This window comes from Buteo buteo, chromosome 11 (genome assembly GCF_964188355.1).
Source record: "Buteo buteo chromosome 11, bButBut1.hap1.1, whole genome shotgun sequence".
Classification (NCBI taxonomy): domain Eukaryota; kingdom Metazoa; phylum Chordata; class Aves; order Accipitriformes; family Accipitridae; genus Buteo; species Buteo buteo.
Genome location: NC_134181.1, coordinates 42,800,193 through 42,827,616, shown reverse-complemented (window position 1 = coordinate 42,827,616; position 27,424 = coordinate 42,800,193). Strand labels below are relative to the sequence as shown.

Below are 27,424 nucleotides of genomic sequence, written 5' to 3'. Positions count from 1 at the left end.
GTGACCTGAACTCCAGCAGACTAAGGGAAGGAGAATTCTTTCAGCAGAGGTGTTGTTGCTTTGGGTAACAGAGGTAAGCAATGCAGATCTGAGCCTGTTCTACCATGTACATGCAGCAGATGCTGCCTCACCAGTCTCTGATGGACAAGAATATATACTATTAGGTCTCACCTCTTTCCCTGTCTGCCAACCCTAAATGATTTGAATTCTTCTCCTTTGGAAGCAGGTGCTGTAAATCTTGGATCCTCCATCCCCAGGGCAGGCATGGCTGGGCGCCGAGGATCTGTATGATGGTTCCCAGGCCACGGTGATCTGCTCTGCCAGAAGAGAGATGGGGAAAAGATACTTCTGTGACTACTGTGACAGGTCTTTTCAGGACAACCTTCACAACAGGAAGAAACACCTCAATGGAGTGCAGCATCTCAGGGCTAAGAGAGTCTGGTACGACTTATTCCGAGGTGGGTACTACCAACTGTCTGCCACTCCCTTTCTGGGACTGGGGAGGTGATGGATGAGGTGGGGTGGGGGGGAATAGGTAGAATAAATCAACACTGGTGATTTATATTGAGATTGTCTGCGCTAGTGAATTGCGGACTTGATACTGTTGCTGTCAAGCTGTCTCAGGGGCAAAAACCCTCATGTGTCTGGATGTGGGAAGGGGAAACTGTAAACGTCAGCTGGGACTTGAAATGAGCTGGAAGAGATAGGGAGGTTGTTTCTGAGAACAGGAGTTGCAGATAAAGCTCTCTTGGCATCATGAGCAAACCTGAGACAGGAGACCTGGGAGAACAAAGTGAGCTACAGTTTCTGAAGGTGACTTAGGTGCCTTCTGCAAACCAGAGTTGATCTCTTCATGCGAGGAGCAAGGAATATGGGTGTGTATGTGGAGAAAGTGGGCTGGAGGGCAGGCTGTACACATGTGTGGTGTGAACAGGTGGGAAGCTGGCAGCAGTTCTCTGCACTGGGTGGAGATGTCGGTTCTGAGAGTGGCCGTGGGAGAGGCTGAGGATGTGACTGCTTGACTGGAGATCCCAGAAGGGTGAAAGGGCTGGGAAAGCTGCTTAAAGCACTGGTATGCTCAAACCTATCTTAGCCAAGTGGGCTAGCAGAGGAGGAGAGCTAGGTGCATTTAGGTTTTAGCAGAGGAGGAATTGGAATTCTGGGGCTGGAGGCTGTGTCAGGACATGCTGGAGTAAAGCCCTGCATCCTCTGCCTGTTTAACAGGACTCTTCTCACCCAGCTCGGCACTCTGACCTGACTCACCATGCAGTTACATGTGTCTTAGTGCCAGCCTGAGGAATATGGTGGGAATGTGTGTCCAGGGTCTGAGAGAGAGAGCAGGACTGTGTATTTTGGCAGTAGCAAAGAGTTAGTTTGAGTTAAACTGATTGTGAAACCGTTGCCTGTATGTTCCTCTGCTTCCTTCTGGTTCCTCAGGATCAGGACTTGCAGGCTGTGTTTGTCCCATGGCTAGCTAGGTGAGAAATACCCTGCAGAACTCTGGGTGGCTGTGCTGTCTGCTTAACTGTATGTGGAAGCTGGGAAGGTTCTCTGTAGTGGTCAAGTGTGGAGGACCAACAGCCCCAGCCCAGTTCTAGCTGGGTCAGGGATAGTGAGGCACATTACCTAGGACTTGTCTTCTCACCAGGCTGTAACCCTTGATTTTCCTCTGATTGATAAAATTCCTCATCCCATCCCTGATTAGGGGGTTCGTCTCCTCTTGTCTCCAAACTCTGTGGCCTGGCATCACCCAGTGCAAGTTCTTCTACAATCTGTGGGAGCTGCTGTATCTTTGGGGCTTGTTTTCCCCAGGACGTCTCTGGGAGGTGAATGACTGTTTCAGTGGTGTCCACTGGAAGCTCAGCACAGGGTTCTATGAGGCCTCACACAGAGCTTTTCTGAGAGCTCTGTGAGTCTGCCTGGTCTTTCTCTGCTGCGCAGAAGCACTGCAGAGGCCTTGCTTTTCTGTCATGCTTCTTTTCCCCTACTGCCATGGGGAGAAAGGATGAAGCAGAAAGCAAAGAAGGTGATATTTGCAAGCCAGTGAAAAGCTGAAGCCACGGGTGCAAACAGGGACTGTTAACTGTCAATTTGTCTGTGGCTTAAGTTCCTGGTTGTCATGTAAAATGGCTTCCCACTAGGCAACTGACCTGTTTGGGACCATGATATGATGGGGTATTGCTGTGCAAGAGATCTTTACCCTGTTTTGTCTTTTGTCTCCCCTAGATGCTGCTGCTATCCTGCAAGAGGAGCAAACCAAGAAACCTTGTCGGAAGTTTCTGCAAACAGGTGAGTTCTTCTGAGGTAGAAATAACTGCCTGAGCTCCAGTAGCTCCTTCATGGGACAGCCCAAGGCTGTTCTGGAGAGCCCTGGTATGTGTGCTTGTCTTGGAGGGAGTGAAGGGCTTGAGCCTGTGTGTCTGGCACGCAGGTGTAATGGATCTTGGATTTGCATGCACTTACACAAGGGAGGACCTTGTGTGTGCAGCTCTCATGGAGTTCCATGGCTTTTGTTCCAGGACAGTGTGATTTTGGGTCCAACTGCAGATTTTCCCACATGACAGAGCAGGACCTGGAAAAGCTGAGTGCCCAGGTTCAAGGTGAGTCCTCGAACAAGAAAACATCCAGGGGTCTCTGAGGAGGAGGAGTTGCTGCAGGGGGTGTGGGCTGCAAAGGGGCACGTGAGGGGCTGTGCAGCAAGAGCCTGCAGTCTTGTGCTGCCTGTACGCAGCAAGCCAAGCGTGGATCCCTCCCGCCTGCCTCTCGGTGCTATGTGAGCCTGTAGCGTGGCTGTAAGTGCTGCAGTTTTTCATATGCTTTCTGCTCTTGATCTGCTGGCACAGGCACAAACCTAGAGTTGAGCAATGCTGTTACTACTTAGCAGCAAGCATCTGAAGCAGAAGAGTGGGCTTTCCAAGCCCTGGGGGTTTTTTTCAGTCAGGGAATAAAAACAATCAGCAGCAGAGGGCACTGGTACATCACTTCCCCTTAAATTTATGGATTTTATTTCCCCCCAGCTCTCTACTATTACCAGGGAGCTGCTGCTTCCGCTCTTGGGAAGAGCTAGCCTGCTGTCAGTTGGGTTGTTCTGAGGAGAGGACATGGGGTCTTGGATCCAGAAGTAGCCTCTGCTCACATGGCCTTGGGTGGAACTGAAGTTTGGGCAGAGGATGAGTGGCAGCTGCTCCCCTGCTGTGACTCTCCAGAGCACTTTTGAACTTTTTCATTCTGAGAGTACCACCTCCTTGCCCTAAAAGGGGTGGTAGCTCTGTCTTCTCTATAGGATTCGTTGCTTTGGTGGCTCGAGAAAATGTGAGTGAGGTGTTGGTGAGAACTTATAGAATGGTTGAGGTCTCCACTGGAGATGGTCTAGTCCCAACCCTACCCTGCTCAAAGCAGGGTAAGCTAGAGCAGGCTTCTCAGGACCACGTCCAGTTCTAGTTTGAATATCTCCAAGACTGGAGACTCTACAACCTCTGTGGGCAATCTGTTCCGGTGTTTGACCATGTTTGCAATAAAAATGGGGTTTTGTTGTTGGGGTTTTTTTAATATTTCAATTGAAATTCCTGTATTTTGGTTTGTGCCCATTGTCTCTTGCCTTTGCTGGACTCCCTCCAGTATGTCCCTGTCTCTGTGGTACTGGGGAGCCCAGCACTGGACACAGCACCCAGACATGGCCTCACCAGTGCAGAGCAGAGAGGAAGGATCGCTTCGTCAACCTGTTGGCAGTGCTCTTCCTAATGCAGCCCAACTTCTGAGCAGATCTTGTGCCCACACTGCTAGCTGAAGCCAACTGTTGTTTTGCCAATAGTCTGGCAAACACAGGCTTAAGTGTTGAAAGCGAGTGTGTGTGTGTGTGTGTGTGTGTGTGTGTGCGCGCGTGCATACATATGAGATTTGGGGTGTGCATGGGGTAGAGACTCTCCTAGCCTTTCGAGGGATCAGATTTGGGGAGGCAGGGCTCTGGTGAACCTGGGGAGCAGGAGGAAGGCAGGCACTACAGAGCTATTCCAGTCCTTGCTGTTGCTGAGTCAGTCTGTGAGTCCCTGAGGCGACTCTGTGAATCAATTGCTGAACAACACTGGCAGTCAATAAAACCTATCTCGTCGGGCTGCGCAGGAGACAGAGCACTCCAGCCAGCCCTTCTTGGAGCGGCAGTGCCAGGCTGGCAGTTGCGCTCCTCTTCCCCGCTGCTAGCCCAGAACCTCTCCTCGACCCTTCTCTGCTGCAGGGTTTAAGTGCTGGGCTCCCGAGAGGTGGCATAGGATGTCAGCCTATTTGCAGGAACCTGTAGCGTTTCCAGTCATTGAAGGCTGTTTATTGCAGGGAAAGTGAAAGCTCTTTGGAGCAGAGCGGAGCTGCAGGGGAAGGCTGGCAAGCTCCTCTGCGCTTGGGCAGGTTTCTTTGCCAATTACACTTGTTATTGAATATTGACTTCTGTCAAATGGGTCAGGTGTAAGTGGAGAATTGGCTAGTGAGAGAGCTGATTCCTGGGAGATTACTTGGAAACCTTGCATTTGTATTACCAAGTCAAACATTTAATTAAACAATTAGACTTCAAGGAGTGATGGCCAGGGGACAGCAGGGTGCCTTGTCCTTGGCTGTGCTGCTCTAGCATGAATGCCTGGTTGTAGAGTTAAATCCTGCTCACCTCTTGTGGTGTTACTCCATGGAAATCCCGTGTGAGCCAAGCGAGCAGGCTGAGCATGACGCAGACCTCTAAATCTGATCAGTTGAGCCCGTAGAGAGCTTGGAGGGATTTGATGGAGGGAAGAGCTCAGCAGGACTTGGTGGAGAAAAGGTGCAGCCCATAACACGGTAGACTGGATGGAAGAACAGCTGCAAAAGCCAAGCTGCCATTCGGTGCGTCATGGGGATGTTTCACCACTCCTTAGGCCACTGAAGCATCAGTGTCTCAGATGGCAGGCTTAGGGCAGAGTTGAAGGCAAGCTTGTGTGATGGCAGGTTGGACTGCAGGTTGCATTAGTCATGCAGGAGACCTGATCCTCGTAGCATGTCCGTCAGGTGCCTCCATCAGTAATGTCCCTGTATGCATTAGCACCTAGTCCTGGCGTTTGTGTGCTATGAGGGATCGCAGGCCACAGGCGGTGAGATGATACAGTACAGGTTAGAGCGGTGGTCTAGATCAGGCTGCCTCTTACTGACTTGTCAGTGTCCTCAGAGATTTCCCGTCTGAACCTGCAGCGTCTGGGAGATTTTGACAGCCTTGCAGCCTGGGATAGTCGGGGATTTGAGATGAGCTGAGATGCTGGAAGCTCCAGAGCCCTCTCACCATTTTGTGCAGAGCCTTGTGTGACCATGCTGCAGATGACCACCTTCTGCCTCTGATGGGGTAGAAGTGGATGGACAGTCTCTTGGTAAGTGCACAGTGCTGCTTAACTTAGCTTTCCTCAGCTCTGGTGCATGGGCGTAGAAGCAGAGGAGCTGTCAGACTGCGTTGAACCCGTGTCTCCCCTTGTCCAGGGGCAGATGCTTCAGAAAAGGGTGCAAAGAAATCCTGTAGCGAGGTGGTGTAGCCCACTAACCCGTGTTCAGGGGTGGGCTTGCATCCTAAACCACAGCAAAGCCTTTTCTGACTTTTTTTTAACACTGCCAAACAGTGACGGCACTTACTTTCTCATGTAAATATTGAACCTATCCCTGAATCCCTGTTAAGTCTTTGGTGTTGGTAGTTCTGTGTCAGTGAGCTCCCCTTGCTAATGATGCATTTTTATTACAGCCAAAGGAAACATTACATTATTCTTAACATTTGGACTTTTTAATGGAGGGAATTCACCCTGTTGTTTGTGTTAGTCTTGTGGGTGAAGCAGGAAAATTTCTGGACGATTCGCTGTTCTGTAACAGCTTAGAGCTTGTCCTAGTTTGGCTTCAGCGTTTCTGCACCCTGTAGAATATACTCATCAAGAAGCAACAGTTTCCACCTTCAGCAGGGAGAGAGGCATATTCCCAGCTGTTACCGCATCAAAGCATTGGCCTTCTGCATCTGCTGCATCATTCATCAGCGAGACACTTCCAGGCTGTCATTTTAAGTATAGTCATGTCAGGAAAAGTCACTGTCAAATTGCCATCTTGGTTAAAGTTATTGGCTCCCTGCTAACCTGTGTTACTTCTGCTGGTAGTATTGACACAACCCAGCCTCTCGTGTGAGCTCCAGTTAGCCAGAGCTGCAAGGGGCGAGTAAGGGCACACTTGGGTGAGTGTTTGCAATATATCCATACGACTGAAAGAATATGAGTGACCCTGCTGGGGGTGGCTGTAGTCAACCAGTTTAACTTAGTGATGAGCAGGAGAAGGAGCACTCTCACAGTCGGCTGCCACTTCTTGGCTGCAGGGCAGTAACTTCTTAAGCTGCTCGTGTTGCAGGGCCTCATCAACCTCATCTTTCAGCCGCAGTCTGCTGCTGTTCATGTGCTCTGGAGGAGTTTGGACTGACACATCTTCTGGCCCAGGGAGGGAGCTGAAGGATTACATGTAAATCTCTTTGCTGGGTGACCTGCTTGGTACTGGTGGTGGCATCTCGCATACAGTGGTGCCTCATTCGGGAAGAAAACTCATGCTAAAAGTTGCATGGGGAGAGAAGATAAATCTGGACTCCCACTCTGGCATCATTAGAGAGGCACTTCATGACTACAGATGCTCTTTTAATTGGCTGTAATTAGACTTTGAAGCAAACACCCCAGTGAGAAGCGGGGGGAGAAAGCACCTTCACACCTGTCTTGCTGCTGCAGTCTGGCTGGCTGCACGACCATGTATGAGGAGTAAGGGCTGGTAACTGTGTTTCAGAGTTACATCTTGGAATACCTGTTGACATTCAGGGGGTATTTCCTATCTCACGGTGGTTTTGGTGGTCCCTGGATGGGATGTGTGTGCTTCAGAGGAAGATGAGACGAAAGATTTGCCTTTTTCATGGGCGTGCATCAAGGTGGACAGAGTCAGACAGTTGCCCGTACCTGCTGCCTTATTTCTCAGCCTGAGGGTTGGAGTGCTTTAGAGCAGTAACCCATGGAGCTGCATGAACGGGGAGCCAGCTGGATGTCTTTCTAATCTGGACACCTGGGGCATCATTTAGGCCAGCGTGAGTCTGGAGTCATTCCACAGCAGCCAGTGAGCTTTTCTGGACAAGACAGTGTGTTGTGGCTGCTCGAGTCCCTGGGCTCCCACCAGTTCCTGCTGTGGCACTTTGGGGCAGTGGCCTTGGGGTTCCCTGCTCTAAGCAGAGAGGATTTGGCAGTTTTTGTTCTGTTCTGTGTTGGGGCTGGGAGTGGGATAAAAAGGAAATCTTGGTGGTAGGTAGAGGTGGGAGAGGTTTCTCTCTGATTTTCTTCCTCGCCTCATCGAAACCTCTCACAACCACTGCTTTTCCCCTTGCTGAGGTGGGATGTGCCCAGGCACTCAACAGGTGGAGAAACCTGGATCAAAGGGAAATACGGTGGCTGTGGTCCAGGTTGCCAGGGAAGTCTAACCTGGGAGTTGAATTCAGATATCCTGAGTCTAAAGCAGTGCCTAACTCACCAGACTGAGCTTCTTGCCTCCCCAGTGCCCTCAGCTGGCCAGGCTGTTGGGCTGACCCCGAATAGCTCTGCTGGGGCTTTGCTCCTTCGGAATAACTGTAGGAGATTTGAACAGTCCTGTCTCCAACCATATCCTTATCGCTGGGTTGCAGAGCAGCACCTCGACATCAGGACCACAGCAGGCTGTCTTTGTGGTGGCAGTGAGTACATCGTCACCCCTCCCAGCAGCAGCAGATGAAAAGGCTGGATGACAAATTATCCATCTCCGGCTGCTCATTGTGTAGCACATTTCTGCCATCCTTATTAATATTCAACAGGCAGATGAATAATTGGTTGCCACCACTAGGATGAAGTGATCCTTCACTCTGCCCAAGCAATATTAATTTCACACCCTGTCTGGAAACGTATAATATTTTCCTTAAACGTGTGACATATGGCGGGTAGGTGTGGAGCAGGCTCCTGGTGGGCACGGCTGCAGGTGGCTGCTGCTGGGGTGGGACCGCTGGCAGGTTGATCTCCAAGTGGGATCAGGGTTCCCTCAGAGCACTTGTCCCTGGAGGGCTTGTTGAGCGAGGCAAAGGGGAATGGCACGCAGCTGCCTTGGCTTCCTTTTTATTAATACCAGTGTTTGTTTTTCAGAGTATCACATTCCCTTTTCTGTTAGGTGGGAACTTTCCATGAGACTGGAGATCTAATAGCTCTGAGCATCCTCTCAGCCCGCTCTGCCTGACGTGCTGTCAGGAGTATGACTGTGTCGTTCGTGTCAAGGACTCGTGCTAGACCCTGTTCTCCGCTAGCTTCCCTTCCTGCTTTGTCACTGGTGCCAAGGGCAGACCAGGGAGCTTTGCTAACCGGGCAGCTGCGGATTTCTGCCCAGTGGGAGGGACTGGTGAGTGCTGGGCTGTCCTGCTGGCTCTGTGCCCTTCTTCCCAGAGAGGACAGTGCTGCAGGACAGGGTGCCTGCAGGCATCTGCCCCACGCAACCCCCCCCAGGGTGACAGAGAGGTTGAAAGCCTGAAAGGACCTCAGGCTGCCCTGTCTCTTGGTAGACAGCAGAGTTTTCCTACTGGCACTGCCTTGCTCGTTCCTAACTTGCATGAGAAACCGTAGGAACTTGTTCCCTTCCCTCCTGCCGCCGCGGTCTGCTCTGATCTTGCACCTAGTCTGAGCAGGGCTGGGCGACAACCTCCTGCCCTGTCTCTGCAGGGGCTGGGGATGCATCACGCAGCATGCACCTTGAACAGACCTGACAGCATCTCTGAAATCCCGTCTCCTGATTGTATGCGCACTCTGAACCTTTCAGACTGTCGCGGCCTGCCAAGTCTGCATCGATCCGGACAGACATCCCTGTCACTCCCACCTAACTGGGCAGAGGTGGCAAAGTCCGTCCTGCCAGTTGGAGGGACACATCTTTGGAAATGGCTTAGGGCCAGCAGAGGCTGTTTCAGGCGAGGATGAGGACGATCTACCCTGGAGGGAGATGTCAGACTCCCCTCAGTTAAGTGCCTGAACTGCCGCTGTGCTCGCTGGCTTGGTTCTTGTTCCCGGCTCTGTCTGGCTGGAGCTGTCACCAGTGAGGAGGCCAAGCATCAGATGGCAGGTGGACAGTGGAGGAGGAGGAGGGGCCGCCACAGGCAAATTGCAAACTCTCCACCATAAGAAACTATGCAGGGTAATGAGCAGCGGGTTTAATGGACTGAAAGGACTGCAGCGTGAGGGTCTGATAGCCCTCTCTCTCTCTCTCTCTCTCTCTCAACCAGGGGAGCAGAGATCGAAGGAGCTGCGGCAGGAGGGAGCAGATATCCCGCCTGGGACCATCGAGGACTGGCTGGAGAAGAGAGCAAAGAGACTGAGCGCAGCTCAGAGTAACAGGTACTGGTGGCTGGGGAGCATCTGCATGAGGGCTGGCTGCTGCTTCTGGCCCACACGATGCAGAGGGGGGAACCCACAAGAGGGGAGTGAGTGGGATGGGAGAAGACACAGGTGATCAGAGGCCCCAGCATGATGGGACCCCCTGAGCTATCATTTAACACTCAGCCTGCCAGCACTGCGCGCCTGATCCGGACTTGGGTGCCCGCATCAGAGATGCATGCACGTGTCTCCTCATGTGCCTGGGGGACAAGCCAGGCCTTGCTGCCTGTGGCTGCTTCCCTGGGGAAGGCAAGCAGAGGGGTGCTTCTGTGCTCTCTGCAGAGCACACAGACATGCTTGGAAGGACAGTGCCACCGCGGTGCTGAGTTATTAATACCCAGAGTTCAGTGGCAGGAACCTGGTCTCATCTGTTGACAGCTTCCCCATCCTCTGCCTGCCCTGTCTGCACATCTCTGCCAGTCCCTGCCAGTGAGAGGGTGGAATTAGCTCCTCCTCGCAGCGTTCATTCAGATTCGGGGCACCTGCCGGTGCCTACTGTTTCCTTGCTCACCTGACTGCCGCAGGCTTAATTGGATGACATTTGGGCAGGCGCCAAATCTCTCTTTTGTTCTTTTTCCATTTGCTCCTGTCCTCTCTGTGTTTGGTCTAGGCAGGATCTTCCTTCTGGTGCTTGTCTGGGCTTGTTGCTTTCTGTTCGCTCCATCCATCAGCTTGGCTGCCGTAACCTTCCTACCCCCTGTACGTTTCACTTGTCCCATTTTGTTTGTCCTGCTCGTGAATCCCTTGATCTTGGGGTAGGTGATCTCTTGCAGAAGATAGCCATCACTATACCTAGAGGAATTTCGAGACCTTCATAACTACTTGATCCCTGCTGCCTCCAAATATGCACAAGACCTGGGATTTCTAGGATTGTTGCTTTCTACCCAGCCTCTCTGTCCCTGCAGGCTCAGAAACCATCTACTATGGGAACTAAACACCAGCTATTCAAAGCTTCTCTTCCTCTATCTGGCCTTGCCAACGCCTGTCCCTGTCATTTATTTCTCTTCTCCCCTTGTGCTCTCCAGCCCCAGCATTGCCCTTCCGAGCAACTGTGTGTTTTGCTTTGTCTGCCAGAGAAGTTGTTTTGCGGTGCCAGGGAAGAGGGCCTGTCTTAGGCAGGTCCCTGTGCTCCTAGTGCCTGGGGAGTCCATGTTCCTCCTGAAAATGCTTTTAAGGCCAAGGAGCTCCCTCTCCCTCCTGCAGTCCTTGAGGTCCCTGAAATATGGCAGAATCTCTGGCAGAGTCTAACGGTGCTTTGGAGAATTTGTGGGTTTAGATGATAACTTGCCCAGGGGCTGCTTTGCCTGGCTGGTGATGTCAGTAAAGATCATTAGTCTGCACAAAACCAAAGAGAAAGTGCTCTCGAGGGCAGTCATCTCCAAAATGAGATGCTAGAGACCCAGCTCCACCTCCATCTTCTCTGGTAGCACTGAATAGGAAGGATTCAAGCTGGGATGGAAGCATGATCTCCCAGAGTCTGATGGGAATCTGTTGCTGTGTTAAGCCTCAGCTTCCGAGTGTAGCTGAGTTTCTGCCTCTGCCTTGCTGGGGGCTTTTAGCAGGATGCCTGGCAGGCAATCACAGGTGGAGCTACCACCTTCTGTGGTCTCCAAGTACACCGCAGTGCAAAGAAAATGCCACGCTGGACTAGAGGTGGCCCTGTGGCCAAGTACTGCCTTGGCTGAAGGGTAGCAGTAACTTGAGCACCATTTCTGACCATCACCTAAATTAGCCCCATGGATGGAGAGTTGCCACATTGCCTTCCACCCATCGTTTGTGTAGCTGCTCTCCCAACCTGGCTGGGCTCAAGGGGACAATCTTCATTTGGAAGCCTCCACCTGATGCGTATTTTCAAAGTCACGCTGTGCCATTGCTTTCTGGAGAGCTGAGGTGGAGTTGGAAGGAGTTCGTGTAGTTCTCTTAGCAATGGAGCTCTGCCAGGGCATGATTGATTTTTAAGCTGATTTCCAAAGGAAACGGAGCATGTCAGTGCACGTGAGTGTGTGCTTCTGCCATAACTGCCGTGGAGGCCACTTGCTGATTTCCATCAGAAAGGGGTCTGAGGCCTCAAAGATACTGAGATACTACAGGTTTCATGAATGTGGAAGTGGGTAGAGGAGAGGGATCCCATTTACACCTTCGGAAGGGAAATACTCTTGACCCTTGCTAGACACCAGAGAATCCACACGGGACAGCCATTCTGAATGCTCCAGCTGTAGGTCAACCTTTGATAGGACTTGAATCTTATGAGACCCCAGGGAATTGAATACCCAGACAGCATCTTCCCTATTGATTAGTTCTGCTGCTCACAGAACAGCTCATTAGTTGATAGCTGTGCTGTTCCACCTTGCAGCCTGCCTTCCCCTGCTCCCCACCCCACCATACTGCTGCTGTGGGGGCTCCTCTGCCTGCCTGAGCGACAGTGCCTGGATGTAACACAAAATATTCCTGCCCGTGTGTGTCCTAGCAGTCTTGTCTCATCCTCGGCTCTGAAGAATCCCCATCAAGGGGATAAGCATTAGACCAAATGACTTTGCTCTGTCTTAGCTGCCTAAAAACCACTGCACTCAACTTCTGTAGCTGGCTTTCAGCCACATTGTCGGCCCTGCAGGGAGAGGAGGGTGCTGCTTCTCTGGAGCATTATGTAAAGGAGTTTGATTAGATTTCTTCTGGCATAACAATTAAAAAGATTCATCAGGATCAGAGGTAGAGGCCTGAGAAGCTGGAACGCTGCTGTCAGGGCTTCTGCTAAAGAACAAATGAGTTTCCTGCACTCAGGAATTAATGGAAAAGGTATGTTTCCTATGAATTTAAACCTGCCCCGGCCAAGCACTTTCTTCAGCTGGAGACAAGGGAGCAATGCTTCTTGCTTTTGCACTTCTTCAGTCAGGTGTGTTGTTTGCAGCGGCCCCAACTAGTAAACTTGAGGGAGAGAGACAGAGACAACGTGTTTCCCAAGCTGTGAGGTGGAGGAGGAAGCCTGTTCCCTCTGCTGAAGGGTGCTTCTGTGAAAACACCCCATCGTTTTGGCAGTTTCTCCATTTCCGAGGGGTCCTTGTCCTTTGGGAAGTGCGCAGCTGGCTTGGGATTCAGGCTGCTGGGAAAGAAACATCTGCTAATTTTGTTTGTTCTTCTCACAACTCAGCTGTGTGAAGAGTGGAGAGCGGCCGGGGGCGGGAGGGGATGGGGCCAGCCGTGCTCCCAGCACGGGGCCTCTCCTGCCACCAGCTGCCAGCCCTCTCGGGGGGCTGCGCCTGCTCTCCCCCCCGGCAGACCCCCTCACCTTAGTGCTCCCACCTTATTTTTCAGTGACATGCACTACCTTAGCAAGCACCAACTGCTTGAATGGGTTGGGGGGTGGTTATATAGCAGTTCTGCTGTTGGATTTAGGGGGGGGGGGGTGGGCGCATGTGAATATACATGCTTGTTGATAACCAAAACCCTCCTCTGCTGGACCCCTTCTCTTTTAGGGGCTAACAGAAGGGGCACAGGGAAGCTCAGCCCCTAAGCAGGGCCTTGCTATCAAACTGAGATGGCCGCATCTCACCTCTGCCCCTTCTATCTCCTTACCTCCGCAGTGCTCTGCCTGAGAAACCAGCGCCTTTCCAATATCCACCGGGCTGGCCGCCAGTGCAGGATCTGCCCCCATCCCTGCAGGCCCCCCCACCTGGAGGGTGGCCAGTCCCCCCCAATCTGCAGTGGGGCTGAGGCACAGGGACCCCCGCAGAGGTTGTGCTGGAGATGGACTTCTCCCTCGCCTGCTCTAAGAAAGGGACAGAATTATTTATATATACTTTTATATCAATAAAAGCCTTCCCCCCCGTTGCAGCCTGCGTGTGTCATGTTATTTCTCGCCTGGTCAGCCTCCCGTGGATTGAGCCGGTCGGGCAGTCGTCTTCCTGCCACTGGAACGGGGATCTACGCTCAGCAGAGCTCCAGCCCCACGCGGAGGGACTGCCCACTCTCATCTGGAGTGGACAGCCCTCGTTTCCCGGGGCAGGATCCGTCCCCTCGGACCACTGCTGTCTGTGCTGTGCCCTGCGCTGCCTGCTCTCAGTCCAGCTCCGCGGCTGGGCTCTGTGCAGCTGATCTAGGCCGGGGAAGGAAGGTGTAGCCAGGCTTTTAAAATGGATATTTAATATTGCCTCCAGTGTTTATGTTTGCTTCTGTTAAATTCAGTGTGTAGAACTGCTTCGGTTCAGGTGCCGGAGCTCCTAATGAAGAGCTTGGGGAGCTCCTATAAGCCCTCTGCTCCTGCTTCCACCAGCCTGAAGGTGAGAAGCAAGGAGCGAAAAATATCCCAAAGTTTCTCCTTCTCCAAGAAACACAGTAAACGGTGAGTGCCAACAGGGCAAATACCTCCGTGGGTCATGCCCTTCTATGGGAGCTGGCTGGCCAGGCGCGAGCGCTGGGGGCTTGAGCTGGGAAGGGGCAAGGGGAGACTCCATGGCTCTCCTGCTCACTGCAGGGCTGCGCTGGGAGCCGAAAGCCAGGTGCAGCGGCTGGGGAAACCAGCCTGCCTACCTCCAGCTTCTCCTCTTTATTGCTCTGGAAGCGCTGCCCTGGAGAAGACTACAGAGGTGCTTTTAAGTCGCAGCTTTGGTATGGCCAAGCCCAGCCCAGCCACGTGGATGCCACAGTGAGAGCTTTACAGAGTTGTCTCTCCTCACCAGGAAAGGGAGGGATGAGCGAGGCCCTCGGCTTGGCTTTCTCGGGAAGGCGGGTGGGTGCTCGGCTTCACCGCAGAGCTGCCGGGTACGCGGGGGATCCCGGCCAGCAGCGTCCTGGGAGAGCGGCTCTCCAGCAGCAGGTCTGTCCAGGACGGCTGCGCCCGCTGCCAGTGCATTTCAGGTTTGGCCACGCACGGAGGGAGTGGGTCCAGATTCATGAAGAGCGCAGGCAGGAGCCAGCTGCTTTTGGCCAAATCTCGCCTGGATCACGTCAGTGTTCGGCTGCCCGGGACAGGGCAGAGCTCCTGCCTCGGGGTGTGCAGGCAGATGGTCATTGGGAACCGCCAGGCCAAGCACACCCCATCCTGGGACACGGCTTTGGCACGAGCAGGGGCCGGATCCGACCGCAGCGTGGCTGGGTGTGGAGCTGCGTGAGCCCCGCTGCAGTGGGGAAACCAGCCTCGGCCGGAGGCTGGTTGAGCTTTAAGCCAAATTAAAGGGTGATTTTTTTTTTATCTTTCCCGGTGTGACTGCGTTGCTCTGCTGAGCCCTCTGCTTGGTGGCCTTTCGAGAGCGGGAGCCCAGAGCTTGGGCTCAGAGGATGCGGCATCAGCCCCATGTCCCGTCCTCACCTCCTCTTGTGGGAGCCGGCATGTGCAGGTAAACGAGAGCACCCGTGTGGTGCCTATTTAGGGGTAAATCAGCATCCCACGGAGGAAGGGGACCCCTGCCCTGAATGCAGAGGTTGCACAGCTGCAGGAGGCCAAATGGGGGGAAAAACAAGACCCCAAAGGGGCTGCGGGATGCTCTGGAGCGGGGACGTGAGCTGCCAGGCTCCTCTCTCAGCCATCGCCGGAGCAGCTTTGGCTGCTGTCACCAACCCGCTTTGATGTGCATCCCCGTGCCCCCGGCACGGTGCGGGGGGGAGAGCTCCGGGGAGCCGGAGGGGGGGCTCAGCCCATCTCCCCCCACCGCTCCGCTGACTTCAAAGGGTGACAAACGGCTTCGCTGCAAATCTGAGTCGCAGCGGCGACAGCCAGGCCACGTGCGCGGGCATCCTCCTAACGAGGCCACGGCTGCCGCCACCGCCGCTGCCGGCAGAGGCAAATCAAAGAACACCGGCTCCCATCTCTCCCGCGGACGTTTTGAGGACGGCGGTGAAGCCTGTGCCGGCTGTTTCGCAGTCAGCCGTCAAAATACTTTGTGGTTCCTCACCTGTGTTTGAAGACCCGCTTTCATCAGCCCCCAGGTCCTGTCCCTGCTCCGTGTGTTACGGTCCCCGCGTGTTTTGGAGCATCTCTGGGAGAGCGGCTGGTCCGGGAGGTGGTGCTTTACCCAACACACACAGGCTTTTCAGCGCTGAAACCGCTCTCCAGATCCATCTTAAATTTGGTGGAGAAACACATCTCCGGCCGAGCAGGCTGGAGCACCAGGCAGCTCCCTGGGCGAGCTGCAAAACAACTGTAAATGAAAATTACAGTGTAAAACACAAACGCAGCCGCAGCCCTTCCGTGCTCTTCCTCGCTCCCGAAGAGACAAGCTGCTCGTGATACGGAAACTCCCAATAAAGCCCGAAAGCCGAGAGCGGGAGCGTTCCCTGCCAAGCACCAGCCTGTCCAGGGGAGGCTGAGAGGGGCTGGCGAGGGGGTTTAATTAAAATCGGGTTTTCCTGCAACAGCGTGTGCCATCTCCGGCCGTCGGGGCCGAGCGGAGCATCGCTCACAGGGTGTTGTGTATTCACGGAGCCGTGTAACTCCCAGGTACTCGTAGGAGCCTGTAAATTACAGGCTTTTATGGGGGTGTATTTTACAGCGTGGTGTCGGGAGATGTAATGATGGCATGTATCACTGCTGGGGATGGGACGCAGCCGGTGTGGGCTAACCCAGGGAAAAAGGCAGTTTGCAGAGAGCCGCACGGCGGGGAGGGAGACGCCGAAGCAGGACAAGGCTCTCGGCTCCTTCCCTGGCTCCCACGCAGCCCCGGGGGGACGGCTGGTACCCGGCTCCCAAAGGATGCTGCAGGGATGTGCACAGCCCCACGGGGCTCAGCATCCCCGGCAGGTCCCGGGGTGGGCGGTGAGGAGCTGCGGCCCGTTAGTGGCGGCACAAGCCAAAGTGCCTTTTATAGAGCAAGAGCAGGAGTAATTTATCGGGAAGCTTTTAAGGAAATGAGCAGCTCCTGGGCCCCTGCCAAGGCGCAGCCCCGCTGGGCTCTGCCCAGTGTCCTCTGGCAGCTCTTGCTGGGAGAGGAGTTGGTGGGGGGACAGGGATGGGAATGGGGATGGGAACAGGGGTGAGGACAGGACAGGGATGGGAATGGGGATGGGAACAGGGGTGAGGACAGGGATGGGATTGGGGATGGGGATCAGATGGGGACAGGGATGAGGGTGAGGAGAGGGGACAGGGACGGGGCTGAGACCATCCCACACTGCTTGCAGCACCAGAGAGAGAAATAACCTTTATCAACTTCTTCCCTTCCTATCCCAGAGCACTTAGTGCTAAGGCAATCTCAGCCCTGCAAACCCCGGTGGTTTTGCTCTGTCTGCCGGGGACCGACAGCAGCACCCGCAGAGGGTCCTTCTCCCTCCCACACCTCCCCGGCACCTTCCCTCCTCCTGCTGCAGCACTCGCATAGTAAGATTTTTTTTATTTTTTTTTTCCTTTCCTAGCGAGCATTTAATTAAATTAGCGAGGAGCATCGCTGTCTCGCAGCAGCCGCAATGAGCCGTCCCCGGCTGCGGCAGAGCGGTGCGAGGCCGGCGCGTGGGGAACATGGCCGGGACCCCGTTCTGCCTGCCTGCAGCCTGAATCGGGAGCTGCGATCTCCAAACCTGCATGAAGAAACCCGTTTGCCCAATTCCCATTAAAATTAATTGAGCAGCTTTGAAATGCTGAGCTTGGGGGAATCACATTATTCCTTTTATCTAATTTTTCTTTTATGCTATTGTATTTTCTAGCAAATTAAATTGTCCTCTTTTTCTTTTTGGCCCCCTTATGTTTATTCACAGCATCTATAATAGAGCTGGTTAAAAATACATATATATATACACACGCATCTCCGAGGCCACGTGGCTTCCTTTGGAAATGCCAGTTCATAAAAAATCAAAACTTTCTGCGGGGAGATGGATGAAATTTCATTACAGACGCGGAGCCTCCCCCACTTTGTGAGGCAACCGAAATGATTTCATTGCCGTGGAGCACTTCTCATTTTCATTTCTCATTTGGGCGTTCGGTTCAATTTGTTTGATAAATTATATGAGATCAAAAAAAAAAACCCCAACCCCCAAATCAATAAAACTCAGCCGATTCCTCCTGGCATCCCAAAAACAGGGTGTCCCTCCCCTCGGTGCTGGAGAGGCCCGTCCGGCGGGTGGGAAATCCCAAGCAGGTGCAAGGAAATGTGATTTCCCCATGTGAGGATCAAACAGGGCTCCAGGGAGATGAAGGCTGGGGTTGCCCCAGCCCTGACGCCGTGGGGATGGTCTCCTCCAGCCCCATTCCCCACCGGAGGGGGGAACCCCCCCAGCACCGCCTGCGGCGGGGGCAGCAGCCTTGCCCAGTACGCTTCCAGCACCAAGAGCTTGCCCTGTTTTTATTTATTATTTTAATCTATTTGCCATTAAAAATGCATCATTTGGGGGCTCGGGGAGGGTGATCCATTATGCGGGCACGGGCCCCCCCCGGAGCACACGCATCCGTGATTGCCACGGTGGTTTGCATGAGCACGGCCGTGTCTTCATCAGTGGGTCGGCATCGCTCAGCATGGTGGGGGGTTACACCCGGGGCCAGACCCCACCGTGGCGTAAATCAGGAGTAACAGGGGTGCCAGCCTCGGGGCAGGATCCCCAGCCCAGCCTGGGGACGGTGACACCCCCCCCGGAACCTCTCTGAGCCCCCCATGCCGTGGACCAAATCCTGGCTCCCCCGGATTTGCTGTTGAGCCGGGTGAAAGCACTTTTGGGAAGGCACTTATGCTGCGTGTTCTCCCCACCAGGGCACTTTGTAAGGCAAATGGCCTTAAACCGGTCATCAAACACCATAAAACATCAAAACCGACATAAAATAGCAGGGCACGGAGATGGGGGGGGTGGAATAAAACTGCTTGGTGCTCACACCGATCCCAGGGAAAGAGCAGGATCCATGGCCAGGCCAGGGTGGAGGACACGGGGGGTGTAACCCCCCCTGGCATGGGTGGGAGCTGGTTTGGGGGTGCTCCAGCCCCCCAGAATGCTGGGGAGGGGGCCGCAGACCCCCAGCCATTGCCCACCTCCCTTGCCAGGACTGGCCCACACACTGGCAGCGGCTCAGCAGCACCCACGGGTGCTCCCATGGCCCTACACCCACCTGGCACCCATCACCCTGCCCCATCGCATCCCCCCACGTGCCCCCCCCCCCAAATCGCCAGGAGCCCCAGCAGCCCAGAGCACTTCAGAAATCCCAGTTTTATTTCAGATCAGAAACAACCAACCAGGAAGAAAAAAAAAAACAAACCAAACCCAAACCCAAAAACAACTCCAAAGAATGAGAAACGGCCCCAAATCCGAACCAGTCTGGTGCCCAGGTGGGTGCTACATACAGGCTGGGGGGGTTCGGGGGGTGTGCAGGGTGGGTGGCCCCAGCCGGCGTGGGCTCCCCAGCCTCGGGGTGTCTCCGGCTCTTCCCGGGGGGGGTCAGCTCAAAGTGCATCAAGCAGGAGGTCGGCATCGTCCCCCCATCTGGCAGGTGGGGAAACTGAGGCACGGCACGGGGCCGGGGCGGGGGGGGGGGGGGTGTGAAATCCAGCCCTTGGCAGCCAAGTCCATGCAAACGCTCCCACCTCTAGAAACCATCTCAGGCGCGTGTATTGCTTAGGGGATGATTTGGTTTTTATCATAAATATAGAGCTATAGACGCTAGTATCGGTGCATCCGACGGGATCCTACGCCCGGGGGGGCAATCCGCCCCCGGCGCGGGGTGGGGGCAGCACACGGGGCTCCATGCACGTTACATGCACTTACGGTTTGTTTTTGTTTCTGGCGAGGGGGACGGGGGGGGGAAAGGTTTGTGTGTGTTTGTGTGTCTTTATCAAAGTTTCCATGTTCTGCAAACAGCCATGCGGTCGCGTCGCACCGGGACAGCGGGGACCCGGCACGGGTCTTTCCCCTCCTCGGGTTTGCCCCCCTCCCAGGGGGAGGTTTGCGTGTCTGATTTGAATATGGATATATATATCTCTCTCTCTCTACTCCTCGCTATACGTGTGGCTCCCCGTCGGTGGCCGGCGGCAGGCGCTCGGGGTGGTCCCGCTACTTCATGCCGCTACGCAGCACCTGGTTGGCGGCGATGAGCATCACGCTGATGATGAAGGCGATGGCGAAGGCGCAGATGAGGCTCTTCCGCACGCAGGTCTGCCGGATCTGCTGGCTGGAGCAGGCTGGGGAAGGAGGGGAGAGAGCCAGAGAGGGGGGGTGTTATCCCAAACACCCAGCCCACCCGTCCCCGTCCCGCAGGTACCATCCCCGTGGCGTCGGGGCTGGTGGTGGGATTTGGCAGCCCCGGCCGGTTGGCACTCACTCTCTACGTCGACGGGGCACTCCTCGGCCGTGCCCATGTGGCTCTCCTCCTCCGTCATGATGATGTTCTCGATGTCCTTCATGGAGAGGTGCTCGCAGAAGGTGTCGTACAGCAGCCGCTTCAGCTCGTCCACCGTCAGCTTCTGCATGTCGCACTGCGGGGAGCGGGCAGGGGGGCTCGGGTGTGGGGGCTGACCCCCACAATCGGGGGGGGCACAGTGATGCTGTGGGGTCCCCCGGCACCCTTGGGTGCTGCGTTTTGGATGGATTCCCCCATCGTTCTTGGCCAGGGAAGTGTCTGGTGTCTTGCCGAGCCCACGGCAGAGCGGCAAGGGGCACCCAGTGGGTGCTGGCACCATCTGCCACCCTGTGCCATGGCAAGGACAGAAAATCTTCAGGCTGCTGATGCTAACCCTAACCTGGAGCCTGAGCTTGACCCTGACCCCAACCCTAAACCTGACCCTAACCCTGATCCTAAAACTAACCCTGACCCCAACTCTAATCCTAACCCTTAAACCAACTCTAATCCTAACCCTGACCCCAACTCTTATCCTAACCCTTAAACCAACTCTAACCCTGACCCTAACCTTAACCCCGATCCCAACCTTGACCCTGACCCCAACCCTGACCTTGACCCTAACCCTGACCCTAACCCCGAGCCATCCCCCGGTGCTCTCGGTGCGGGGCCGGGGGGTGCTGCCCCCCCCCGGGTGGGAGGTGGGGGTCCTTACCTTCCAGAAGACGGTGTCGAAGTCCGTGCCGTGGAACTTCTCCGGGATGCCCGAGGTGGACAACTTGGGCCCCAGTAACGTCACAAACTCCTCAAAGTCCACTTGCCCATCGCCTGTGGGACACAGAGGTGGCCGTCACCCCTTGCCCGGGCATGTGTGACACCCCCCCACCCCCCCAGGAGGGTCCCCGTGGGCTGTTTGCGGGGGGACACCCTGCCTGGACTCGGCAATGCTCAGAGGTCCCGCTCCCCTTCCTGCGCAGCCCAGGGAGGGTCCTACTTCAAGCCTCGGTGTTTTTTGGGGGGACCCCACTCCCGGGCTTGGCGCTGCCTGGGGACACCCTGCTCTGGGACAGCCTGGGGGGACCCTGCTCCAGAGCATGGCACTTGGGGGGGCTCAGGCAGCACCCAGAGCCCCCCGTCCCACCCAGGAGTCACCAATATCCACTTGCGATGGCCCAGAGCAGCAGCAGGTATTATGGGAACTTGGACACTAGGAATTCACCAGCCAGGGACCCCCAAACTAGCTGGGGACCCCCAAAACCAGCCAGGACCCTATAGCTGGCCAGGGACCCCCAAAACCAGGTGGGGACTCTGACATTGGCTGGGGACCCCCAGCAAAGTTAGGGGTCCCCCAACACTGGCCAGGATATCCAGCATGGGCTGGGGTCCCCAGTGCCAGCCAGGACCCCAGTGCCATCTGGGGATGCCCCAGTGCTATCTGGAGACACCCCAATACTGGCTGGGGACCACCAAAACCAACAGGGGACCCCCAACACCGGGTGAGGACCTCCAACAAATTTTGGGGTCTCCGGTGCTGGCTGGGACCCTCAATGCCATCTAGGGACCCCCAGTGCTGGCTGAGGAACCCCCCCAGTGCCATCTGGGGACCTCCAATGTGAGCTGGGGACCCCCAGTGTCGACTGGGCCCCCCTGGTGCTGGCTGGGGATCCTCAACACCAGCCAGAACCCCAAACACCGGCTGGAACCCTAATTCCAATGGGGACCCCAGTGCCAGTTGGGGACCCCCGTGGTGGCCGTGACCCCGGGGGGGGCTGCTGGCAAGGGGCAGGGTGCCGCCGGGCTGGCCGTATCCTGCGGCTGCGGCGGATGCTGGTGTCGGGGCTGTCAGGCCAGCACTAACGATGAGTAATGAAGGGAACGGCGGCTTGGCAGCGCTGCCGGAAAGGCTTTTAAATGGGGGAAAAAAGGAAACCAATAAATTAACGAGCTCTTTAAGGTCCCGATGAGCACGGGAGCGACAGGGACAGGCCGATGGAGGCAGCCAGTGCTGGAGGCACACGGCCAGCCCGGCCCGCTGAGTGGGGAGGGCATGGCCTGGGGTGCAGGATTTGGCCCCGGCAGCCCGGTCCCCACAGGTTTGCCGAGCCGGGAGAGGTGCCATTCCCACCCGCAAAAGCTCCAGGATCGTTAAATCCTCCTAAACGAAGCTGCAGTGGCGGTGATGATGATGATGGATGAGCAGGAGGCTCTGGGCATGAGGCAGAGCCTGGATCAGGTCCTCCTGCATCCTGCATCCCACGTCGGGTCCGGCAGCCGCCAGCCAGTGAGGTGGAAATGGGACAAATCAGGTGCTTCACCAAAGGGAGGGTGCTGGGGGTCCCATCCCTATCCCCGTCCCCATCCCTGTCCCCGTTCCCGTCCCCGTCCCAGGATGCCGGGGTCCTACCGTCCATGTCGAGGCGCTGGATGATGACTTCCAGCTCCACCTCGTTGGGCATGTAGCCCAGGGAGCGCATGGCCGTGCCCAGCTCCTGCTTGGAGATGAAGCCATTGCCATCCCGGTCGAACACCTTGAAGGCTTCACGGATCTCTGTGGATGGGGAGCAGGGATGAGTCACACACACGGTGTCTCCAGCAGCATGTGCCCCCCCCAAAACCTCCCCAAGAAGGGTCTGACCTCCCCAGGAGACACCAACGGACCCCAAGGTCTTTGCTCCAACTCCGGCCACCTGCTTGCAGCACCCACCCTGCCCTTGCCAACACCTGGCCACCCCCCCGCAGCTGAAAACTCGGCATCCTGCCCCAAAACCACCTTCTTTGGACATGCCTGAGCTCAGAATGCCCACCAGGATGGGGGATCCAGGCAGGGAGACCCCCACACTGCTGCAGCATCCAGCTGGGAGCATCCTTGCGCCCCGGGTGCTGGGTGCCAGCACCCATGTCTTACCCTGGGGACTTCATACCCATCCCGGGGTTACACGGTGGGTGCCAGAGCTGTGCCACGCTTCAGCCAAAAAAATACCAACTCTTGCCGGGGTCGCTTCAGTGTTCAGCCCTCTCCCGTGCAGAGGAAGATGGGATGGAGCGGGGGAGAAAGTGGGACGATTTGGGGTTTCTGGCTCCAAATGAGCCCCTGGGATGTGGGGGAAGATCCCTGCGGGGTGGCAGGGAGAGGCTGCGCCGAGGTCGGAGGGCAGCGGGGAAACTGAGGCACGGCGCTTGCCATGCCGTGTGGCTATAGCCCACCCAAAAGCCTCACAGTGCCCATCAGCTCGATCCCGCCTCCTGCTGTGCTCGGGGCTTTGTTCCTTTTTGGGGGGACTTTCTGCCTTTTTGATGCTCCCCGACATGCAGAGCTGGAACCAGGCTGATGGGAAAGAAGGGACCAGGCGAATTTGTATCAGGAACACTGGGAAGCCGGGCTGGGATGTCGGTGCCTTCTTCCTTTGCCAGGTGGCAAAGCTGCCGGTGCCAGGCAGCAGAAATGTGCAGGTCTTTGCCGGCTGCCGGAGGGCTTCGTGTTGGAGGAGCCGGGTGGGAGAAACAGGGGCTGAGAACTTTGGGTTTTGGGGCGAAAAAAACCCGTGTAGGGTTGTGCTATCGATTCGCAGCACTTGGGGCCGTCCCTGCCTAGCTGATGGCCCACCAGTGACATCTTCTGAGGTGTTTTGGGGGAGTTTGGGGGTTTTTTGGCCTGCCAGCCTGATGGCTGAGCTTTTCCATGGCTGGCATCCCTGCCTGGGCAGGGGAATGCTCCTGGTTCCCCGCGTCCGTGCTCGTGGGGAGCATCGCTCCTGTCTGGGCACCCCCAAAACTCATCCTTCGAGGATGCTCATCCCAGACCACCCAAAGTGGGGGTCCCCATCTCCTGTCTCAGGGTGTTGGGAGAAAGGCAAGGACATACCCCGACAGTGGCCAAACCAGGGTCCCAGCGGGTTGTGTGTCCCCCCAGCCAGGACACCCCGATCCTCTCCGGCCGAGCCAGCAGCACCCTGCCGTGATTTGCACCCTGCAACTTCTCACCCCAATGTGGAGCCCCGAGGGGCGGCTGCAGGGCCAGGAGGACAGCTGGGTGTCACGAACGTCCCCCCAAACTGGAAGGTGACCGGGTGGCAGCACGGCCCCCCCCCGCAGCGGTGCAGGTATCTGACGCCTTCGTGGGGTCACCTTGGGGCTCCCGCCGCTGCCATCGATCCACACGTGGCGCAGCGGGCATGCGGCCGCAGGTGGGGTGCTGGGGGGGACCCCCGGGGTGGGAGCACCCCAGGACCCATCAGCACCCGTCGGTGCTGCACGAGGCTGGGTGCATCGCCCCAACACCCTGGCACACGTGCACACACACGCGGTGAGTGTGCACACACACAGACACGCACTGCAGTGAGGCTGTGCACACATAATTCTTGCAGCGACGCCGTACTTGTGCGTGCACATGCGCACCAACGCCTTGCAGTGATGCGCTCGTGCGTGCACACACATGGACGCCCGCACGGCCACGTTGCAGCGATGCCGGATTTGTGCGTGCACACACACACACACACAAACGCCTTGCAGCGACGGGCTTGTGCATGCACACGCCGAGCCACGTTGCAGCGATGCTGTGCTTGTGCGTGCACACACGCAGAGAGGCACAGTGCAGTGATGTACTTGTGCATGCACATCTCCCCCCTGCAGCGACGCTGTACTTGTGCATGCACACACACACACCCACAGACACACTCTCTCTGCAGCAGGGCCGTGCATACGGACCCGTCCTGCTCTGACGCTGTACATGTGCGCACACACCCTGCAGCCAGGCTCTACATGTGCACACACGCGCTGCAGTGATGTTACGTGTGTGTAAACACACACACACACACACAGACACCCTGCAGCGGGGCTGTGCGTGTGCATGAAAATGGGTGAGCGCACACTCACGCGCGGTGGGGCCGTGCGAAGGCGTGCGTGCGCACACACGCGTGCACACACGCACAACCCCTGCAGTGAGGCCGTAACGGGGCACGTAAGCGCACACGCACACAACCTGCAGAGCTGTGCACATGCACGCACACTCTCGCACACCCGGTGTGAGCCCATGTCCCTGCCTGCTCGGGGCTTCAGGCCAAGTTTTGGGGCCAAAGCCCCTCACTGCCCCCCCGCCAGCCTTGGGGCTCTGTGCCTCAGTTTCCCCACGGGGACTCCCCACGGGCTCCAGGCCTGATGCCGAGCCCCCTCTATCCTCTCCTGAAGGCACAGCGGGGCCGTGCGTGGGGCCGCACCGTGCCTCAGTTTCCCCTGCAGTACTGGTGCCGGTGCTGGGGGCCAGGGTCCGTGGGTGCTGCAGCCCCTTCCCCCCCGTGCCCAGCAGAGTGGGGGTCCCCAGGGACACCCCGAGCTGGCGCGGCCTCGGGGTAGCAGCAGCGCCCGTCCCGCCGCCCCGGTAAACTTTTGGGATGGAAAAAGCCATTCTGGTGATAGCGAGCTGAGACCGGCCCCGCTCATCTCACGGGTGGGCAGAGCCCCGGCGGCCGCTTCTCCCGGCCGGAGCCCGGTGGCACCGGGACTGCGTGGGGCTGCCGTGACCCGGGGGGGTGTGGGGGGGTGACACGGGTGACAGCCACCCCCGGGGCCCCCCGCGCCACCAGCCACTGTCATATTATGACAGCGGGGAGGGTGGCCCCGCCACGCCGGGGAACGGGGGGGGGTCCAACCCCGCGCCGCCACCGCCGGTCCCTGCTGTGTCATATTGTCACAACGGCCATACCGGGACCCCGGGACCCCCCCCCCCCGCCGTGTCCCCCCTCTCCCGCTGCCCGGCTGTCTCCCACGCTTTCCTTCCTCCCCCCCTCCTCCTCCTCTCCATCCATCCATCCAGCCGCATCCCGCTCGCCTTCAACCTTTCCACCGGGGAGGGGGACACACCGAGCACCCAGCACCCCACACGGGATGCCCCCCCCGACCCCCCCAGCCCGCTCACCCTCCAGCTCGTCCTCGGGGATCTCCACGGGGTGCTGCTCGGCGAGGATGTTGGGGATGGTGTAGATCCCCCGGTACATCAAAGCCGCCGTCACCGGGTGGAAAGGCATCTTCGGGGCTTCCCCAAAAAAAGCCAAAGTTTAAACCCAAATCTCCTCCGGAAGGCGGGGTGGGGGGGGGTTCCCCAGCCGGTGCCGGGGTAGGCTAAAACCAAGTTAACCGGTCCCCGCCGCCCCCCCACCGCCCGGCACCCACCGGCCAGCGGGGCCGGGGCGGGCGGGCGGACTCTCTCCCCCGTCCTCCGGGGCCGGTGGCGGGACGGGGCCGGCGGGCTGAGCCCCTCACCGTGGAGTCAGGGCGCTGGGGGGGTCCGCTGCCGGCGGCCCCTCTCCCCCGCGCACATGCCCGCCCGAAGTGGCGACGGGAGACGAGAGCATCCAGGAGGCACCGGCTAAATCCCGGCGGCGGCGGCGGCGGGGGGGACGGGGCTGGCCATGCCGCTCCGGGGCTTCCCCCCCCCCCCCCCCGCCACCTTCCGCCGGCCCCGGGTCGTTCACAGCCCCCGGGGAACCGCTGCCGCCGGGCCACGCTCCCCGGTGGGGCCCGGCATGGCGGGGCCGAGGCCGTGGGCGGCCTCTTCTTCTTCCTCCTCTTCCTCCTCCTCTTCTTCTTCCTCGCTAAGTGTCCCGGGAAGGGCCGGGGCTCGGTTCCCCGCCGCTGGCTCAGCCCCCGCCGCCGGGAACACGCTCCCCCCCCGCCGCCGCCGCCGCCGGCAGACGGAGCATCCTCGGCCGCGGCCCCGGGGAAGCGGCGGCGGAATCCGGGGAAGGAGGGGGGGGACACCGGGGGGGGCGGGTTTTGAATGGTCCCGCCCGGCAAATGGGGCTGGGGGCGGAGGAGAGGGTGCCTCTCCCCCCCGCCCGCTCCGGGAGGTGGTGAAGGAGGGGGGGGAGTTGCGGTAAAGAGGGTGTCACGGCCACCCGTGGGAGTCCCCGGCCGCATCCTGCGCCGGTGCTGCTGGAGGGAGCGGGGTGGGTGCTGGGTGGTGGAGAACTGCGGTCCCGGTGCTGGCTTTAGAGATGGGGGGGGTCCCTGCGGCATCCCGCGTCCCTGCAGTTGTCAGCCCACGGTCCCCGCACGCAGCACCCCACGCCCGGGCTGTCGGCAACTTGGGGTCCCCATACTTGGCCCCCCAGGCTGCCGTCACCCCGGGGTCCCTGCACGCAGCATCCCAGGCTGCCGTCACCCCAAGATCCCCGCACACGGCACCCCACGCCCAGACCGTCATCACCCCGGGGTCTCCGTCCTTGGCACCCCCTGCCTGGGGCAGTTGTCACCCCGGGGTCCCCATACTTGGCACCCCAGGCTGCCACCACCCTGAGGTTCCCCGCACACAGCACCCCACGCCCGGGCCGCTGGCACCCCAGGGTCCCTGCACCCAGCACCCCAGGCCATCATCACCCTGCGCACAGCACCCTGGACCAGGGCAGCGGTCACCCCGAGGTCCCCAGCGTGCTGTGGGGTGGCAGGGACACCACGGCCGGGCCTCCTGCTCCAGCTCCAGAGCGAAAACAAGCTGTGGAAGAGGAGTGAAGCGGGGCCAGGGGCGAAGCCCTCCATCCCCATCCTCATTTCCAGTTGCCCCCCGCTTCCCCCCAAGCCTTGATCACGTTTTTCACCTTTTTCTTCACTTTGTCACTGTGCCACGTCCCCCGTGGTATCTGTGTCCCCGTGGCATCCGTCTGCGCCCCGGTACCCAGGCAGGGATGCTGCCAAGGATATGGGACCTCTCTCCTCCCAAATCCTGCTGTCACCCTTGCCTGGCTTGTCTCCCTGG

At 57.6% G+C, this 27,424-nt stretch overlaps 2 protein-coding genes across 2 annotated transcripts; one reads left to right on the top strand and one right to left on the bottom strand.

The window, feature by feature from the left end:
- Positions 1-226: 226 nt before the first annotated feature.
- ZMAT5 (zinc finger matrin-type 5) lies at positions 227-13,268 on the top strand. Its single transcript, XM_075041889.1, has 5 exons — positions 227-458; positions 2,227-2,289; positions 2,520-2,600; positions 9,293-9,404; positions 13,022-13,268. Exons 1-5 carry the CDS (start codon positions 332-334, stop codon positions 13,149-13,151), a joined length of 513 nt encoding a protein of 170 aa, XP_074897990.1. The 5' UTR covers positions 227-331; the 3' UTR covers positions 13,152-13,268.
- Positions 13,269-19,394: 6,126 nt separating this feature from the next.
- On the bottom strand, positions 19,395-25,697 carry CABP7 (calcium binding protein 7). Its single transcript, XM_075039657.1, has 5 exons — positions 25,589-25,697; positions 22,082-22,225; positions 20,393-20,505; positions 19,663-19,816; positions 19,395-19,522 (listed from the first exon to the last, which is right to left on the bottom strand). The coding sequence occupies exons 1-5, from the start codon at positions 25,695-25,697 to the stop codon at positions 19,395-19,397; spliced, it is 648 nt and encodes a 215-aa protein (XP_074895758.1).
- Between the last annotated feature and the right edge of the window lie 1,727 nt (positions 25,698-27,424).

Coding starts and splice junctions, on each gene's coding strand:
- ZMAT5 (XM_075041889.1), top strand. CDS start 332: ATGGGGAAAAGATACTTCTGTGACTACTGTGACAGGTCTTTTCAGGAC. Junction 2,601..9,292: donor GCTGAGTGCCCAGGTTCAAG/GTGAGTCCTCGA, acceptor TCTCTCAACCAG/GGGAGCAGAGATCGAAGGAG. Junction 9,405..13,021: donor AGCGCAGCTCAGAGTAACAG/GTACTGGTGGCT, acceptor TTACCTCCGCAG/TGCTCTGCCTGAGAAACCAG.
- CABP7 (XM_075039657.1), bottom strand. CDS start 25,697: ATGCCTTTCCACCCGGTGACGGCGGCTTTGATGTACCGGGGGATCTAC. Junction 22,226..25,588: donor CCCCGAGGACGAGCTGGAGG/GTGAGCGGGCTG, acceptor CCCCATCCACAG/AGATCCGTGAAGCCTTCAAG. Junction 19,817..20,392: donor TCGACACCGTCTTCTGGAAG/GTAAGGACCCCC, acceptor CGCTCCCCGCAG/TGCGACATGCAGAAGCTGAC.